At 42.5% G+C, this 17,760-nt stretch overlaps 2 protein-coding genes and 1 non-coding gene across 3 annotated transcripts; 1 reads left to right on the forward strand and 2 right to left on the reverse strand.

The window, feature by feature from the left end:
• The first annotated feature begins 783 nt into the window (after positions 1–783).
• CUNH1orf194 (chromosome unknown C1orf194 homolog) lies at positions 784–6,274 on the forward strand. Its single transcript, XM_023535060.1, has 5 exons — positions 784–864; positions 4,650–4,766; positions 5,315–5,430; positions 5,762–5,889; positions 6,123–6,274. Exons 1-5 carry the CDS (start codon positions 784–786, stop codon positions 6,191–6,193), a joined length of 513 nt encoding a protein of 170 aa, XP_023390828.1. The 3' UTR covers positions 6,194–6,274.
• A 1,394-nt stretch (positions 6,275–7,668) lies between these two features.
• LOC111745594 lies at positions 7,669–8,094 on the reverse strand. The gene has a single exon (XR_002782726.1).
• Positions 8,095–9,330: 1,236 nt separating this feature from the next.
• On the reverse strand, positions 9,331–13,607 carry TMEM167B (transmembrane protein 167B). Its single transcript, XM_011367932.2, has 3 exons — positions 13,400–13,607; positions 12,395–12,526; positions 9,331–11,809 (listed from the first exon to the last, which is right to left on the reverse strand). Exons 1-3 carry the CDS (start codon positions 13,407–13,409, stop codon positions 11,727–11,729), a joined length of 225 nt encoding a protein of 74 aa, XP_011366234.1. The 5' UTR covers positions 13,410–13,607; the 3' UTR covers positions 9,331–11,726.
• Positions 13,608–17,760: the final 4,153 nt, after the last annotated feature.

Consider the following 17,760-nt stretch of genomic DNA (forward strand, 5'->3'; position numbering starts at 1 on the left):
CATCGCCACCAAATTCATGTTTTCCACTGCGCTTTCGGGCCATGGACTATTTATGAGCATCTCTAATTTTGCAGATGTGGCGCCCCTGCTCTGTGTGAAGCAAGAGAAAGAAGAGTGAGACGTCATCGTCTCTCTTCTAGAAGTTACAGCATAGAAGAGTGGCCCCAGTAGGTGTTACCTACTGCAAAGGCAGTTGCTTCTGGAGATCTTATTTCCATCCCGCCAAATCCATCCGTGCCTTTACAACCGACTCAGTGCGAAGCCTTGAGACTCGTGTAGTTAAACTGGGTTTAAGCTAGGAGAGTTTGCTTAGCCGACAATTTCCAAGCACGACACGTGGGCTCTTAGTCTCTCAACACCCCCATTCTATTATTGCTTGGAGGGGGAAAAAAAACCTTCTGTTAGATGCGAGGCAGAAGGAAATTTATGGGTCATCTTTTAGCACTTCTTTTGTCAACTGAAGTCTCTTGCAGAAGTTCTGCACGCCAGACCGGCGTTTTTCTCCTAGGGTTCACCAGTGCAAATCCAGAGCTCCTGGGTGCGCTCACCGGCGCTTTCCCTCCTTGTTCTCAGTAGCTTCCTCTCGAGGCGCTTCCCGCGATGAACCGCCAGGTGGGGCTCTTCTCGAAGGGAATTCACCTCAGTCATAGATAGGGGTGCAGTTGCATGGCAACCGAAAGTGGGCGTTCCAAACAATTGGGACCTGGGATCCTCCCGTGCAAGGTTGTGTGCGGCTGCGCGGGCCTCCCATCCTTCCGAAGAGCGTCTCTCTGGGCTTTTACCATGCCTCCCACCCGAGACCCTTTCCCGCACCTTAAATCAGATAACAATGATTCCTACTTAGGAAAACTTCAGCCTTCCCAGGTATTGTGGTTTCTTGCGCAGAGTCCCAGCAGACACTCTTTTGTCTGTCACCTTGAGGGGCAGAGTTGGTAACTTAAAGGACTGGTGAAGACACTGAGTCAGGTACCAGAGAAGTCTGTTTCCTGCCTGCCTCCATGTCCCCATATTCAAGTCTGCTAATGTTTCAAAGTGCTTTTTAGCAGGGGGAAGTCGAACTGTAGTCCAGAGGAACAAGGGGCTCTCCCCGCCCAAAGCAGTGTTGAGTATAATGGGACTTTAACAGGCCCAGATCCCCGCCCAAAGCTACACTTTGCCCTCTGAAAGCCACCAGGTCATGCTTTGTACATCTGTCTTCACACCGTCTCTGTCTTCTGGTTAATCCCGGAATGTGTTTGTGCATGTGTGTCAGTGATTTGGGAATTTAGAAAATCTTTTTTAGGTAGAAGTGTTTGGGATGTTTGAAGAAGCACAAAATAAGGTGAATTAGACAGTAATTGTGGCTTAATAACAAAGCCAAAGAGCTTCCTTTTATTAAGCATTATTTACTATATGCCAGGTACTAAACACTGAGGATATATAGATAAATTAGGTATAGCTCCTGCTGTAAAGAAGCTCTAGTAGGAAGGCCAGACACAATTGCTACAGCAAAAATGCTCGCACAGTAGCACATGCTGTAACAGTTATACGTAGTGTGTCAGGAGAACTGGGTGCTTAAAGGAAAGCTTCCCAGAGCAGGTGAGTTTTGACATCAAAATATGAGTTAGCTGGGCCAGGTGAGGGAGGAGGTGGAATGTAAGTTAGGAAGCAAGAAACAGGAACCAGACATTGAAGGCAAAGGAAGCAGCAGGTATCCATAGACCTGGAAAGAAGAGAGAGGGTGACTTGTTTGCGGGCCAAAAAGTCCAGAATGGCTGGAGTGTCCATGTGATGAGGCGTGAAGAACGCAGGAGCTGGAGAATGGCCTTGTCGGGCTGGTGTGCTGTGTATACCATGCAGGTGAGCTAGGATTTCTTCTCAGAGGTGCTTGGGAAGCACGTCGAGATTTTAAGTACTAGAGCGACACAATAGATGGGCGTTTTAGAAAGCACAAGTGGCAGTGGTGGGATGGGAATGGCACAACAGGATCAGCCAAGAGGCAGGAGCCTCAGGAGGCAGCAATCTCCAGGAGGAGGAATAATGGATCTAAAGCAGTGATGCAGGAGATGGCGATAAGGTACAGATGTGAGAGAGATGCAAAGGGCAGAATGATGGGACTTTGTGGCTGACTGGATATGAGCCCAAGAGAGCAGATGAGTGTAGGGTAACTCCTAGGTTTCTGCGGGCTTAATTGATACCATTTACTGAATGAGGCATCCAGGGGAAGCAGGTTTGGGGAGAAAGATACTCAAATCAATTAGGTAGATATTGCTTGTGCGATGCCTGTGGGACATTTAAGTGGAGATGAATAGCAGGCAGTATGATTGAGACTTCTGGACTGAAGATATTTATCTGGTAGCCACAGCATCCATATGGTGGTTGAAGCCAGAGAAGGAAATGAGCTCATCCAGCAAATGTGAGAGTAAGGAAAGCAGAAACCAAACCCCTGGGGAATGCCACTGTCTAAGGAAAAGAGAGGGAAAGCCGAGAAGGGAGCCGAGAAGAAACGGCTACAAGCCTCCTGGAGAAAAACCAGGAGGAGCTGGGTCCATAGAGGGTGGAGAGAACATTTGAGAGAATCAGAATCGTGGTGCCAGAAACTGCAGAGATCAAATAAGATCCTGTCTGGAAAGGATCCGCTTGACCTAGCCACAGAGATCGTTGGTCACCGGCAAGAGCAGTTTCAGTGGGTGCTCGAGGCAGAAGCCAGACTGAAGAGAGGATACAAAGCGAGAGGAAGTGGAAATAGTAAATGTTGACTCTTGAAGAAGAGTGTGGCTCTGTAGGAAAGGTGATAGAGTGGTAGCTAGACAGTGATAAAGTTATGAGAAGCTGGGTACAGGGAGTGCCAGGATGGTACAGATCTCTGAGGCACAGGGAAGGGCTGGGTTCAGGGAAGAAGTAAAAGGGCCTTCCCTTTCTCTGAGATGGAAAGAAAGTGGGTGGGAAGATGGCTTTCATGCTAGACTTTCTTGGTGAAAGACAATCTCATCCTTTTCTGATAGAGATGATGAGGCTTATGTAGCCTTCGAGGAATGGGAGAGTTGCTTATGCTTATATCATGTATATTTGTAATTTTCTTGTTTCATTTTGCATCTTTCTTGTTGATAGCACAGTGCCTCATACATACTGTTCAATTAATGTCTAACTCAGCTGAATCACACAGCACTTTGACATATATGGTGGGGGCGGGCAGGGAGATGGTTCCAACATCAGATAGGATGAATGAGATTTCTACTAGGTTGCAGTTGTACTCACTGGAATTCAGTAATGGATTCGATCAGTACTTCATTTTTGAACACCACATGTTAGGTTGCTGTGCTAGGTACTAGGGACACAGTGGCAATCAGTATTTTACACATAATGAAAAAATCAGTTTCGTGCTTTCCACATCCATGCTTATGAGGTTCTATTTAGAGGATTGAATGTTCAATGGACCTTTTTATTTGATGTTCCTGCAGTCACAATGACCCTTTCCTGCGTGCTGAAGTCTTTTTCTCACCTGCTTAGACACTGCACTTCCCTGATTCTCCTCTCTCCGATTACCTCTTAGTGTCCTTTCCCTTTCCCTTCCCCTCCCCCAGGTATAGTATTGTGCAGTTATGAGCCATTTCTTCCCTTTTGGCCACACTCCTTTTTGCAGGAAACAGCCACTGTTTCATGTGGACAACCCCCGCCCTCCATCTCTATTACTCGGCCTGAGCTTTCCTCCAACAGGTTGCACACTTCCGATTTTCTGCATATTAATCGTATTAGGATGTCTTATTTTTTCCTCAAACTCAGGACATCTAAACCTGAGCTCATCATCTTCTCTATCTGCTCCTCCCTCCCCATCCCACTACACCCGTATTCCTGGCCCATTTCTGTCAGTTCCAAGATTGAAGACTTGGAAGGATCAAAAGCCTGCAGAGTCTTGCCTCCCATAGTTCTTCTCTTTGAAGATGTTCCTCTGAGATTCAATTAAAATAGGATGCTCCTCAAAAAATTAAAAATAGATCTACCATACAACCCAGGAATTCTACTTCTGGGTATTTATCTGAAGAAAACAAAAACACTAATTTGAAAAGATATATGCATTCCGGTGTTCATTGCAACATTGTTTATAATAGTCAAGGTATGGAAGCAACATAGGTATCCATTGATAAACAATTGGATAAAGAAAAGGTGGTACATATGTACAATGGAATATTACTGAGCCATAAAAAGAATACAATCTTAACATTTTGACAACATGGATAGACCTAGAGGGTATTATGCTAAGTGAAATAAGTCAGAGAAAGACAAATGCCATATGGTTTCACTTATATGTCAAATCTAAAAAAACAAACCACACTCATAGAAACAGAAACCAAAAGGATGGTTGCCGGAGGGGAGGGGAATGGGAGGATAGGTGAAAAATGTGAAGAGGGAATATAGTCAATATTATGGCAAGTTTGCATGGTGACAGATGATTACATTATAAGGTATAAAAATGTTGAATCACTATATCGCACACCTGAAACTAATATAACTAATATAATATTATATTCCAACTATACATAAATAAAAATAATTTGAAACAATAAACAAAAAGTAAGATGGACTAAGGGGATGGATGTCACTGATGCTTCCACAGCAGCAAGGACCTGTAACCAGGTAACCAGGTCCTGGGTGTGGTTTATCTTTTGCAGAAATCGCCACATAAGAACCCAACTCACCTTGCTCAGCAACAGGAACCCTGGAGTCGGCTCAACTCAACTCCTACGATCACCTCTATGAGGCGGGATGCTTATTTTTTTGACCCTGAGGTACCTAACATTGAAATGCTATTTCTCTTTACCTCTCCTTAGGACTCATTAATATCCTCTTTGAAAGGTAGTCTGTCCCTGACGGCTTTAGAGTCTTTCCTTTGGTCCCCAATTCAAGATCCAAGATGCTACCAAATCTAAAACCAAATACCAATTTATCTGGCCCCTGGGAAGTCAGAAGGCTTGAATTTTGCACCAGTCTGTTATCTGGAGCAAATCATTTTCTCACCAAACTTCTCTCTTCTTATTGAAACAAAGGCTGAATATAACCATGAATGAGAGAAGGCCCATTAAGCCCAAGTCAGGGACAGAATAGTGATTCCACGTGGACAGGGAGAGCTCGCTACTCCTTAGACCTAACCATGAGAGAACTCCATATTGACAAGAGTCACCGTGTATAGTTTGGTATGTAAGGAGTTGGTGGATCTCAGGCCCTAAAGGAGTTCACTCTGCTTTTGGGCAAGAGTAGAGCCCAAGAGAGTCTGATTAGAGTGGGTGGAGGAGGGGGCAGAGGTGGTGTGTTAACCCTGGAGCTGACTTCTTTGTAGATACCGAAAGATGACCTGGATTTCCGCTTAGCAGCCTTGTACGACCACCACATGGGGGCGTTCAAGAACAAAAGTGAGATCCTGATACACCAGGAGACCATCCAGAATACCCATGCGTAAGTGGTGGAGGCACAGCCTCCCCACCCTAAGGATAATGCCATCAAATCACATCCGGCAAAGTGTCACCTGGGAAATATAATTCTTTGTATAGATTTCTGTGTTTTTTACATCCGTACCTGGAAATGATGTTTTTTATTATCTGAAATGAACAGAGATCCTCCAAGATTGTTCTCATCTGTATTATCAAACGAAATTTTCCATTTATTCCAAAGGGTAAAAAGGCCTTTGGTTACTTCATTTCTGAGGTTGCATGCAACTGTCTTTCCCTCTTTACCTATCTCCTTTTGATTGGTTTCACTTTCCTGTTCTTCCCTTATCATCATCTAGAATCATGAAGATCCAATCACCTGGAGGACTTTTGCCTTCCCCAACATCCCCCATCACTTCCCAAGCTAACATCAGACACTGGATCAACCCTAAGAAGGACTCCATCCACAGCATCCAGGGATCTATAGGTAAGAGTTAGAAGGGCAGATGGGTGGTGCTAGATTTTCTAAATGGACCCATGAATTAGGGATATCGGGGGACACGATGACTATGGAATGAATTCAATTTTTCAGGAAGACCCATAGCTACCTCCCAGCTGTCATAAGAACCTTCTCCATAAGTGAATTACATATATGATGATTACAGGTTCCCAGAAAAGGCAAAGGATCTGAAATTCACAGCCCACTCCTTTTCTCCACAGTGTCCCCTCACACTGCAGCCACCAATGGAGGCTACTCCAGAAAGAATGATGGTGGCTTCTTCTCCACCTAGTGTTGACAGGCTCCTGGACTGATTAATCATAGTGCAACATCCTGCCACCCATCTCCATTAAATAGATTTGTGCAATGTGAAGCCTGAAGTGTCTGTTCTCCATGGACTGAGTTGCCACTCCACTACTCTTAAAATATGGGTGGGGAGCTGGGGGGTGGAGGGGGTTGTTTTTGAACTTCTAGAAACTAGTCCTGTAGGGCATATTCGCAACTTGGAAAGGCATCTTGCTGAAAAGATAAGGATTTAGGACAGAATAGCAGTTTTTGGCTGGAGGCAGGTATTCATATTTTGTAAACAGGAGTCATTCCAACCATACAGATATATCCATTCAACATTTCTTGCAAACATTTGTGTCAGGCACTGAGCTAAGTGTTGGGGAAACAAGAATGGACAGAGCCCGTTGTCTTAGTGAACTTGCAGTCACTGTAATTTTGGCAGCTCTGCGTAGCATTAATATTTATGCTGTTACACTTAACGGATTTCCCACCTCCTGGATATAGTCACCTACTGGGCCCTACTTTTCCATGAGGGCTTCATCTCCCCGGTCCTGGCTTTTTGCCATTGTTCATTCTCTAACTCTGCTACTGTCTCCTTGCCAGAGGTCAAGTCCTTTTTTGTGTGTGTTAGTTTGTGCTGAGTTTTATAAACCTGGGTCAACAATCTGGTGCTTGGGTTTGAAGTTACCTAAAAATGATGCTTTAATGTGGTTTCTAAAATCACAAGTCACTGATAGGAACGTGCTGTAATATTGGACAAGAAATGGCAGACTTTCTAGAACACTGTATGGTTAAATTCCCATTTCCCATTTCTAAGTTTGAACAGCAAATGCATAGTCAAATAATTCAGATAGGAAAAGGTTTCTTCCTGGTACTCAAGTGCAGGGTCCTGAAATCAACTATCACAGTCCCTCTTTCACAGAGATACTCCAATCTCTTCAGATAGTATCTGCTACCTAGTGGCAATATATAAAGTTTCAGTTATTATTTAGAATGGATGAAAATGGCAGAGGGGTGAGACTCTGGATAGTCCTCATGGAGGTTGATACTGAACATCGAAAAATTTATTACTGTGATTCATGCATTGAGGCTTTTAAAAATAGATTCCTAGACCTCCCTGATAATTCTGATTCAGTAAATGTGGGGCAGGTCCCTGGAATCTGAATTCTTAAACGCTCTCCAAGTTTTCTGGAGACAGATACATATACACACAGACATGCATATATACCTATATCCCTTAGCGGCAGATGCTGCATAGTGCCTTTAGGCCAGGGGCTACCAGTGTGGGTACCATACAGTCAACGTGACAAGGCGGGCCTAAAGGAAAAAAGGGAGGCTAGGGAAGAGCAAGGCCTCCGTCTCCTTTCCGCTCCCGCTTCCGCGGGCGAGGTGACAGTTCATTCACCCTCCGTCCTCGCCCTCCGCCGACCGCTAACGCGTTAGCCCCACGCCGCGGGCGTCCGTGTCTTGGGGCCCGGCTCAGATCAGAATCGCCTCGATAATCAGCGGCCCGGGACAAGCCTGGCCTCGTCTATCTGATCAATTCATCACTTCTGAGCGCCGGGCCCCGTAGGACCGGTTCCGGGACCTCCGGGACCGCGGCGTTACCGCCGCCCAAGGGGCCTCGCTGCACAGCGCCCCGAGGAGGGGGCTTCGCAGGAGGGGAGCTTTTCATTTCGGGTCCGCCCGGCGGGGCTGGGGTCACAACCCGATCAAATAAGATCAATGTGTAGGCGGGAGTAGAGGCCAAGGGGGGGAGTGCACGCACTCACCTTGCACGCCCCACGCGCTCTCACATACGCGTCCACTCACACACTCGGCCCACACACGCCTTCCACGCGACACCGCGACACCACGACACAGCACACACAACCCACACCCCAAGGCGCTCTCCCTCCCGTTGAGGAGCGGAAGTCCGCACCCTCTTTTAAACCTCTCCGCCGCCTCGGAGGATTCTGGGAGGAACCACCGAGTTCTGGGAGAACCACAGCGCCCTCATTGAATGGGCGCTTTGCTGCCCTCGCGTGGCTCGGAGGGGAACCCCGGTCCCAGGGAAAGGGGACAAATTCTCACAATAGTGAGTTGTGGTTGTCTTTTGATCTTTGTGCAGGTCTATATTTATAAACATATCTATAGTTTCTCTTTGACCTTTGATCCAAGGCTTTGATCCAAGTTCTGAATATACGATGACTCACTCACAGGGGATTTATAGGTGAATGACTCTTTCCCATGGAGAAGGCAAATCCTGGTCATTCCTAACACCAGCATTTCCAGGAGCTCCTTCCCACAAGGAAGACAACGAAATCATTTTACCAAACAGAAGGGTGACAATAAACTATTTAAATCAAAGACTAGGTAGTCAGGATATCTGTGAAATGAGTAAAGATAGGAAGCATATCCCTGTCCTCACATAGAGTCCTCTTGCTCCACAGAACCTGAGGCTGTAGCAGCCATATTGCTGAAACTTCATTTACCTTCACATCCATTAAAACATATCACTTTCAAACTCCAGTAGTGAAAATCAGTAGTGATCATATAAGTAGAATCAGCTCCTTTCAGAGAGCACCATTTTAATGTCTCAGTTCCTTCTTTATCCTTTTTCAATGAAATAGGTATATGTATGGGGGTGGAATAAAAATCAGGATTTTGGAATTAGTAGAAAATGATTTGTGAAGTTATAATTTGTATCTGTACGAGTGCCACCATATACTTGGAATAAATGCATAAGGGAGCAGTATCTAATGTATGTGTCAGAATCCCATTAGATCAAAGAATTTCTATGTGCATGGATGGTTAACCTGATAACATCACTTGAATGAAGTCTGTGGCTGGTAATGGCAAATAGGAATAGTAGGTAAAATATATTTGGGAGTATCATCTATTTTAATATACCTCAAAATTTATTCATATATATAAAATAAATATATGCTGATATAGACAGTATTATACATCAGCTCCCACAAAAGAGAAAGCTACATTCTCATAGATCCTGAACTACATCATACATTCAGTGTTCATCAAAAGGGGTTAAAAGGAATGATGGTATTCACTAATGTTAACTAAAATACTATGGGCAGAACCCAAGGGAGTATTGAACAAAGTTCAGTAAACTCAGAATGTAACAAATAAAATGGACAAAAATGGTAGGGAAAGAAAATTTTAATTTCAAGGTTTGTGCAGACAATGGTGAATAAAAAATTGTATTTCAACTATAAAAAGCTGACTTCAATTCCACCCTGGTGATGCCAGTTTGAATCTGAGGCGATACTGCTATTCCCATTCTTCCACCCATAAGACTCTCATAAGAGAAACAAATTCTACAATTTTCAGTCAAAAATATATGACATATCAAGCAAAATAATAAGTTAAACAGGTTGCTTATCTGCTTACATAAAGTCAAATGAAATAAGCTGTGTATTTGTTTCTTGCTGTAAATTACCTTCACTCTGTGTACTTTTTGGTACGTTCTGGTGTGAAAACATCTCAAAATATAACAATTCAAGAGTTTAGGTCAAGATGACCCACCCAGGAGGCTATAAAAGTTGGTTTGAATAACTAGAACTCTGAAATGGAACTAGTGTAAAATATGAAGCAGCTCTAAGCACCAAGCTTAGAGACATTAGCCCTATTAGAAAAAAAAAAAAGTCCTTAAAGCTACAAAGTAACAAGTACAAACGTTCTGTATTTCTAGAGAGTGACATTCCCATTGGCCAACAGGTCCCAAACTCACACTCAGGAGGTATACCTCTTCCTTCACGTGCCAACAGATTTCCTTTCTCTCATATAAAAGAGCCTCAGAAATGAACTTGGAAAACATATGAGTCATTGAAATTTATCCTGCGGACCAGTTCCTGAAGAGATAACAGCCACAACTTTGAGATGATTAAACATGTAGTGTTTACTTGATGACTTTCTATATTTCTAGAACCCCTCAAAGCACTAAACTGCCTATTTGAGAACCTAAACTTCCTAGCAGCTTTTGTTCTCTTGGGGTAAGACAAACGTCAATTAACTGACACAGGGGTCAACAACAGCTAACTTGCCCACAGTCAAGTTTTACTTTAATGGTCAACTCAACTGGCATACTTATGTCCGTGCTTGCTTTTTACGATAATTTAATTTTAGACTAACTTTTTTAAAGAAGTTCTAGGCTTCATAAAGGCAACAGTTGATTCTTTTGCAGATTAGAAGGAGGAGGGAATGGAGAAGTCTTCCCTTGAAATGTTGAGTCAGTTAAAATGATTTACTCAGGAGGTACTATACTCCACGGAAAAGCCATCAATCTCAGTTGCAAACCTTTGTTTTCCTTTACTTTAAAGACCGCCCTCATTTTATTCATGGAGGCTCTGAACTGTCCTAACATGCTTATGAATATCAGCAACTTCTCTTACTCAAATGTGTTCATGTTCATGTGATACAGAATTTCCAAGAGACAGTGAAAAGTACTGCAATATGAAGAAAATTAAGAGATGGCCAAGAAAAACAAGTAATCAACTAAAAATTTCCATAACCCAGATTTAAACAAAGAATGTTTCTATCTTAGATAACATGACAAAACTCCCATCTAACATCACAATAAAATCTTAAACTACATGACTTCACTAGTATATGAATTAATATACTAGACTTATTTCTTCTACCCTAACTACAAATATATTAAGCAACTATTTCTTCAGTCATCTCTCTTTCCCCTAGTGGTGGCATTTAAAACTGAGTAATATATTTAGCTCTCAGTAATTTTGAAAATATAAAAAGGCTTCAGGAAAATAGCAACAAGATTCATTTTCAATATACCATTTGATGGGGTAGAGTCTCCTTTTGGGGATACTGGTGTACAGAACATTCCTTCTTGTCTGAGTTATTGCTTTCTGGTCTCATCACAGATAACGCCCAAATCTTATGTAGGCCCAGATTCTCTTGGCAAAACTCTCCAGCTTCCAGCACACAGCACCTCTTTCATATGTTCTCTTTTTGCAGTGAGGACCATGCCTTTCTCTTATGTTCCCAGATGGGTATATGAAAGATAAATTCCCAAAGCTGAAAAATTTCTTGGCATCGTACAACTTGGCAAGCCCCCTGCCAATTTGCCAAATTCAAATTAAGTAGTGAAAAAAAAAAGTCCAGTCCTGAAAATTATCTCCTTCCAAGAGATTTGAACACAGCTTATGGCTTTCTCTAATGAGCCTCAGTTTGAAAAGACCCTGATGAGGGCTGAGGAGCAAAATAGGTGACAGGTTTTTAAGCAAGAGGTGTATAACGTTATCAACGAGGGGTGTAATTTATCTGGACATTATATGCTTTTTGCTGAGGACTGATTTACACATAAAGGAAATTGGCTTTCTGGAGTCCCCTGAAGCATAAATAATGTTTGTAACCATGAGGAGTTTTCCCCACATATGGTAGGGGCAGATGCTGTGGTGTCATCCTGGGGACTTTGATGATTTTAGCTGAACTCTTCTACGCTGGGCCCAGGCCCCTGACAGGTTCTTCACCTTCATCCCCTTGGTTGGCCGTTGATGAGATGGATGCTTGGGAATTCATTTTATAAACAGGACGTAAAAGGCCATGACGACACAGGCAATTGCCACAGCAGCATGCAGCCTGGTTCCAATCACAGCAGCTAGCAGGCAAAAAGTAAAAAGAGAAAAGAAATCACATCTTGCCCTTCATGTAAGTCCTGACTTTCAAGGTGATACTTTGAAATCTCTAATCATAAATGAAGATACCTATCAAGGGTCTCAAGAACCCACTGGGAATGTATTTAAATACTACCCTTGTGGCTTTAGGTTCTAGGTGAATATACTGTTTATTTATATTTTGCCCTATTTTGAAAACAGACTGAGGTAGGTAGGACTCCAGATAAAGGTGCCCAAAGTAATAAGTAAAAAAGCATCTGAGTTAATTAAATCAAAACTTAAAAAATTAAAAAATTAAAAAAAAAAAGCTCCAATCTATTCTTCCCAGAAATTCAGAAAATCTTCTCATTGGGAAAATATTCCTTCCAACAATTCTAGTCAAGTCTAAATGTTTAATTTATATCCTTTTACTCCATGGAGAAAATTAAAATTACCTTGATGCTAAAACAAACAATTATGTAAAAATGGAACCAAATACAATCCTAGTCTATCTCACCTCCTCCCTCACTTTGTAGCACCTCACTGTCTAGAGATGGCAATCTCCTCTTCCTGTGCAGATATGATCTTACCTTTGTAAAACACACCCCAAACTCCCTTCTTCTCTGATAGCAGCCAGGTTTTGAGACGAGGGACTTTCTTGAAGTAGGCACAGGTGCAAACAAAGAGCAAACCAAACACCAGAATCCCATCCAAAGAGTACACTGTTATAGGAAGAAAAGAAAATCTTTGGTGCTTATCCAGTTTGGGGCAGGTGATCCCACTGGAGAACTCCAAGAAGCACAGAGTGTGATATACTATCAAGACGATAACTGCAACTGCAGTGCCAACCCTTGACAAGAGGAAGCCAAGGTCCTGGGACTAGGAAGGTCACCTCATTCCCTAAAACTGCTTTTAGGCATCCCTTAAAACAACTTCACTGCACCTTATGCACTCCTCCCCTTTAACTAACCACGGGTCCTGAGAAGCATGCATCAGTTGATGTGGAATCAGACTCTCAGGAATGGTCAGTGTTGGCAAGAGGTTGAAAGAGGCATAAGAATCCTTTGAGCCTTAGTTGAGAGAGTTAAAGACGTTCTTATTATAAATCACTCATGTGATAAAGGAGAGCTAGAAATGTGGCCAAGTCTCTCAGATCTGCATCTGTTGATGAAGAAAATGTTAAGGCAAAAAATGTTAAAGCTTAAAGGAAATAGCAAGAGTTAGAATCCATATGACTACAATTTTCCTAAGCTTATCTTACACTTTCCTCACTGGTGCTAATGCAAATAGTTCAAAAGGGACTGGCTTCTCCAAGAGGCTTGTAAGGGACAGAACGAACTTCTAGGAAAGGAAGAGAGGCACAGACTAGGGACCGAGGACTTGGGGTTTGGGTACGAGAGGCACTACGGTTCTACTTGAACCATGGGAACGGGGAACCGCGGAGGGGTATAGGGGACAGGAGTCTGAGACACTCAGAGGCCAAGAGGGGCTGCAAGGGGAGGGGGCGGAGAGAATGACCACGTCAGCCCCGGCCCCACCCGCCACGTTTCTCCTCATCTTTCCCTCCCATCCTCTCTCTGAGCATTGGCATTCACCGTTTGTCATCGCGGCTGGGCCCGCGCCTGGCTAGGGGGTCCGGGATCAGCGGTGATAGTGGCGAAGGCGGGGGAACCAGCACCCGCTTGACACTTCCCGATCTCGGCCGCAGCGACGGGTTGGAGCCGTAGTACGCAGGCGCAAGGGCAGAGAGGCGAGCGTCGAACGCAATCAGGGGTGGCTAGCAGATTGCCGAGGCAGGGAGACCTTGTGGGGTGGAACTCACGTGCTGACTTATGGGTAAAAAGCGCGCTATCAGGGAGGGTTCCTACGTGGCCACGGTAACCAAGTCTCCTCCGCTGGTCGGGCGGAATTAGTACTGGGGCGTACCCTGACTTGTTTGCTTTGCACTTTGTGCTATGACGTGTGTATGTGTGTGTGTGTGTGTCTGTGTGTGTGTGCGACTGTGTGTCTGTGTGTCTGTGTGTCTGTGTGTCTGTGTGTCTGTGTGTCTGTGTAGCAACCGACCTGCAACCGAGAGATCTCGGTACTGGACTTCAAGAGGCGGCTCCTGCGGCCCCCAGGACTGCCCTTGCTCCGCTGACCTTTCTTACTCCCTATAGAATCTGGATAGTCAGGCTACGTCTGAACTTTTGAAATGAAATAAGGAACATTATAACAAACGCAAGTTACATATTTCAGATCCTAAAGCTCCACATTGTCAGGAAACATTCAGATAATTGTCTGCTTGCGTGGATTTTTCTTTAAACTTTCAGGAGAGTCTCGATTATCTCCTGTATTTCGTTAATGCTTTGATCACCTCCGCCACTTTGACCAGGAATCCGCGATATCTGGACAGCGCTGCTCACACGTTCACAAGCTGACGATAGGTATCGTCAGGTTTTAGTGGTGTGAATGGGATGGAAGAGACAAAGCCACAGATTCCATTTTATAAATTGAAATCCTTGATTGTACACAACTCGACCTGCTTTATTAGAATCTAGGCGAGAGAGCGACTCTGAGTCCTCTGAGGCTGAAATTAGAAGGTTACGCGTCCTCAGTGGTTGACAAGGTCCTAAAAGGACTCTGTGCCCCTCTTGCTGTAGTGCCATCTGCTGGCTGCGGCCAGCTTGGTTACGCAGGAAAAAAAGCTACCAAAGCCTCCTTCTAGGAGCTAGAGTACCGAGAGGCAAAACACGAAAGTATGATTGATGCAGGACAAACTCCTTGTGATAATATACATAAATGCAGAATTTTAAAAAATAGAATATTATGGGACAAAACCTAGAAAGCCAAATATATGCCCAAAAGAACTGCTCAGGACCACTCAAAAACAAAACAAAAAACAAAACAAAACAAAAAATCCTGTATTCGTCTTTGAACCTTTCACCAATCGTAATCTAAGACAGCGCATAAGCACTAGCATCATCACTAGCAACTGACTGTTAATTTTCTGCTCCATGGCTGGATAAAGGCCCCAAATCCTTCCAACCAGATCCTAAACAAATTCATTTTCACTAAATTAGACTCATCTACATCTAAAAAAATTCTTTTTCCGGATATCATGAAACTCACTATCCTCCCTGAATTGTACCTAATTGGTCTCTTTACCCAGGTTCTTCTTCCAACTAAATATAGACGCTTCTAAGACACCCACACCCTCTTTTTCTTGTTAACTCTTACTTAGTAACCTGTTCTGTTCCATGGCTTTACCATCTCTATGCAGAGTTCTTAAGTTGATGTCCTACCCAAGCTCCAATCCTACATTTCTAACAGATGTTCTTCTGACATTTGAAGTGTTTAAAGCCCAACTAATTCCCCTCTGATTTTCCTGTTTCTATGATTAAATTCTTTTTTTCCTAATCACTAAATGAAAAATTTGTAAATAATCTTGGAATCAATGAAGTCTTTTTTTTCCCCAAAAATGTCATTCAAATTGCCCCCTTTTCAATCCTACAGACATCGCGTTAGTGATTTTACCATTTCAGTCTTCTTTAAGCATTAATTATTGCCTCATAACAATGAAAAGTTACTTTTTTTTTAGTGTTTTAATATTTTCAAAGCAAACACCTTGTTTTAAATCTTATTCAATCCTCACAACTGCCTCATTACCCCCATTTTGGAGATAAACAGGTTTAGGGTGAGGACTGCCCAGTATCACACACAAGCAATAATTCTGGTCTTCTACACTCAGGACTAGAAAATTTTACTCCAAACTATAACTGTTGTTTCTTTAACAGCAACCACTGCCTGTTGAATATATGTCTGATCCTTTATTCTGCTATTTAAGGCCTTCCAGAAGTATTTTCCACTTTCCTGTATGAGAACTTTAAGCTTCAGCTGTGAAAAGACAATTCTATGTTCTTCAAATGTACTCTTTGCTTTTACATTTTGCTCATGACATTTACTTTTTTGGAAATAACTTGATCTCATTTTTTACTAGATGGAAACCTCTTCAGTTTTTGTAATGCTCTGAAAGATAAGTCTTTGCTTACTTGTTTAAGAAGAAAATTTAAGGACAAAGAAATCACAGTTGAGGAGCTGGGTAGAGTGATTAATTGACTACTATTTCAGAAAACAGTGATCGATATTACTTTGATTAAGTGGTTATTTTTCAATCTGCTCAGAATTTATCTTTTTCTGTTTCTCCTTTTTTCATGTGTCTATATCTATTCTCCTTCCTACTCTTTTTCCCTATTCATTCATGTTTATTTTCTTCCTTATTTCTCCTTTCACCATATTTTTTTCTAATATTAATAAAGTATTTTACCTTTTTAATATAAAGTGGATCTCACCCAATTTTTATTTCAAAATTAGTTATACCAAGAATTTTATATTTTAAAAAATGATATTCTGTTTCTCTCTGTAAAATTGAACTATAATGGTTGCTCCTTTCTAAGGTCGTTGAAGGATTAAATGAATTATTATTTACAATAATACCTGGCATGAAGTAAGTGCTCCATAATGTTAGCTATTACAATTGTTGTTGTTGTTCATTTGTTTAAAAAATATTTACAATGTCTACTAAGTGCTGAGAACTTTTATAGATTTGCAGGCATAGAGGCAAAAATTAGTCCCTGCCCTCAGGAAGCAAACTATATTGGGGAAGATAGATAAATAAAAATATTTTAGTAGAGCAGAGGCATTATGTATGTAAAGACATTATCTTTGATCTTCACAACTGTATCGCAGAATATTTTTTCAAGAAGAAATCTGAAGCTCAAAGAAAAGGCATGTGGGTGAGATCATAGCTAGTTAGGATCCAAAACCAGGTCTATCTGACTTCAAAGCTCCCTTCCCCTTGTTATCTCGCTGCCTCAAATTAGAATGCTGTCCTCTGAAACTGATCTTTGATGATTTTGTTTCAAGCATTCGTGTTTCTGTTGCCCTAGAAAGCTCTGTAGCCTCACATCAGTCTAAAGCCTGGGTCACTGGCCTTGGAGCCCAACTGCAAGGAATAAATAGAGCCCTTCTGGCTGGGGACTCAATTCAGACAGTCCTTCCTCAGTTCATTTCAGCCTCCACGGGAAGACAAGCAGTTGTTGCCAAATGCCTGTCAGTCAAGAACAGTGGCCCATTTGTTAGGGTTGTTGCAGTTACTGTGGCAAACACTGATCAGTCATGGGGACCGTGACGATGGCATTCTGGTTTAACCAAAGAGTAAGCTCAGTAGCTTGCAACAAAGCTTTATTTGAATTACAACGTATTTGAAAAGGGATGTCAAACAGGCATTAATTTATGCTGCAAATATTTGTTCCAGGACTCTTAAGTGTAAGGAATGTGCCAGCCTTTGGGAGCTCAAAGATGAAACAAAAACAGAGTCTGTTCTTCATAAGTTTAAGATTTAGTAGACAAGATAAACTGTGTGTATAAATAACCAGAAAATACAGTAGAAAGTGAGAAATGTCCAAAGAAAATGAAAAATAAGTGCTTTAAAATGAAAAATAAGAGCATAAAGGAGAAAGTGCTTTTGGCTGGAGAGCTCAGGGAACGGCTTTATGAAGGAGCTGGGCCTGAAAGGCATGTAGCATTTCAACAGAAAGGAAAGGTGTTCTAATGGGAAAAAGTGATCAAAGGCATGGAAATGGGAAAATCCAAGATAAATTTGAGGCACAGCACCCTCTTCCCTTCCTCCTTCACTGACTAACTCCATTCATCACTAAGGTCTCAGCTCAGACTTCTCTTGCTCAAGGGAGTCTTCTCTGACCTTGGGCCTCCTACCCCCATCATAAACTTCTGGAGCACACAGTATCTATTTAATTCATGTCCCCCTGCTGCACTATAAGCTTCATAAGCCCAGGGCTTGTATTTGCATTGTCTGTCATTATCCACAGTCCCACAGCAAGTGTTGAACATTACAAGTGCTTGATGAATGTGTGTTGCATGAATAACTGAACGTGGTCTTGTGGAACTATAATGT

Source organism: Pteropus vampyrus, unplaced genomic scaffold (assembly GCF_000151845.1).
Source record: "Pteropus vampyrus isolate Shadow unplaced genomic scaffold, Pvam_2.0 Scaffold6, whole genome shotgun sequence".
Classification (NCBI taxonomy): Eukaryota; Metazoa; Chordata; class Mammalia; order Chiroptera; family Pteropodidae; genus Pteropus; species Pteropus vampyrus.

Bases quoted from the DNA above. Each gene is read 5' to 3' on its own strand.
- TMEM167B (XM_011367932.2), bottom strand. The intron at 11,810-12,394 runs GTAAGATCATAT...TTTGCCTGCTAG, and splicing joins TTGGGGTGTGTTTTACAAAG to CTGCTGTGATTGGAACCAGG.
- CUNH1orf194 (XM_023535060.1), top strand. From the start codon at position 784: ATGCCTCCCACCCGAGACCCTTTCCCGCACCTTAAATCAGATAACAAT. The intron at 5,431-5,761 runs GTAAGTGGTGGA...ATCATCATCTAG, and splicing joins ACCATCCAGAATACCCATGC to AATCATGAAGATCCAATCAC. The intron at 5,890-6,122 runs GTAAGAGTTAGA...TTTTCTCCACAG, and splicing joins CAGCATCCAGGGATCTATAG to TGTCCCCTCACACTGCAGCC.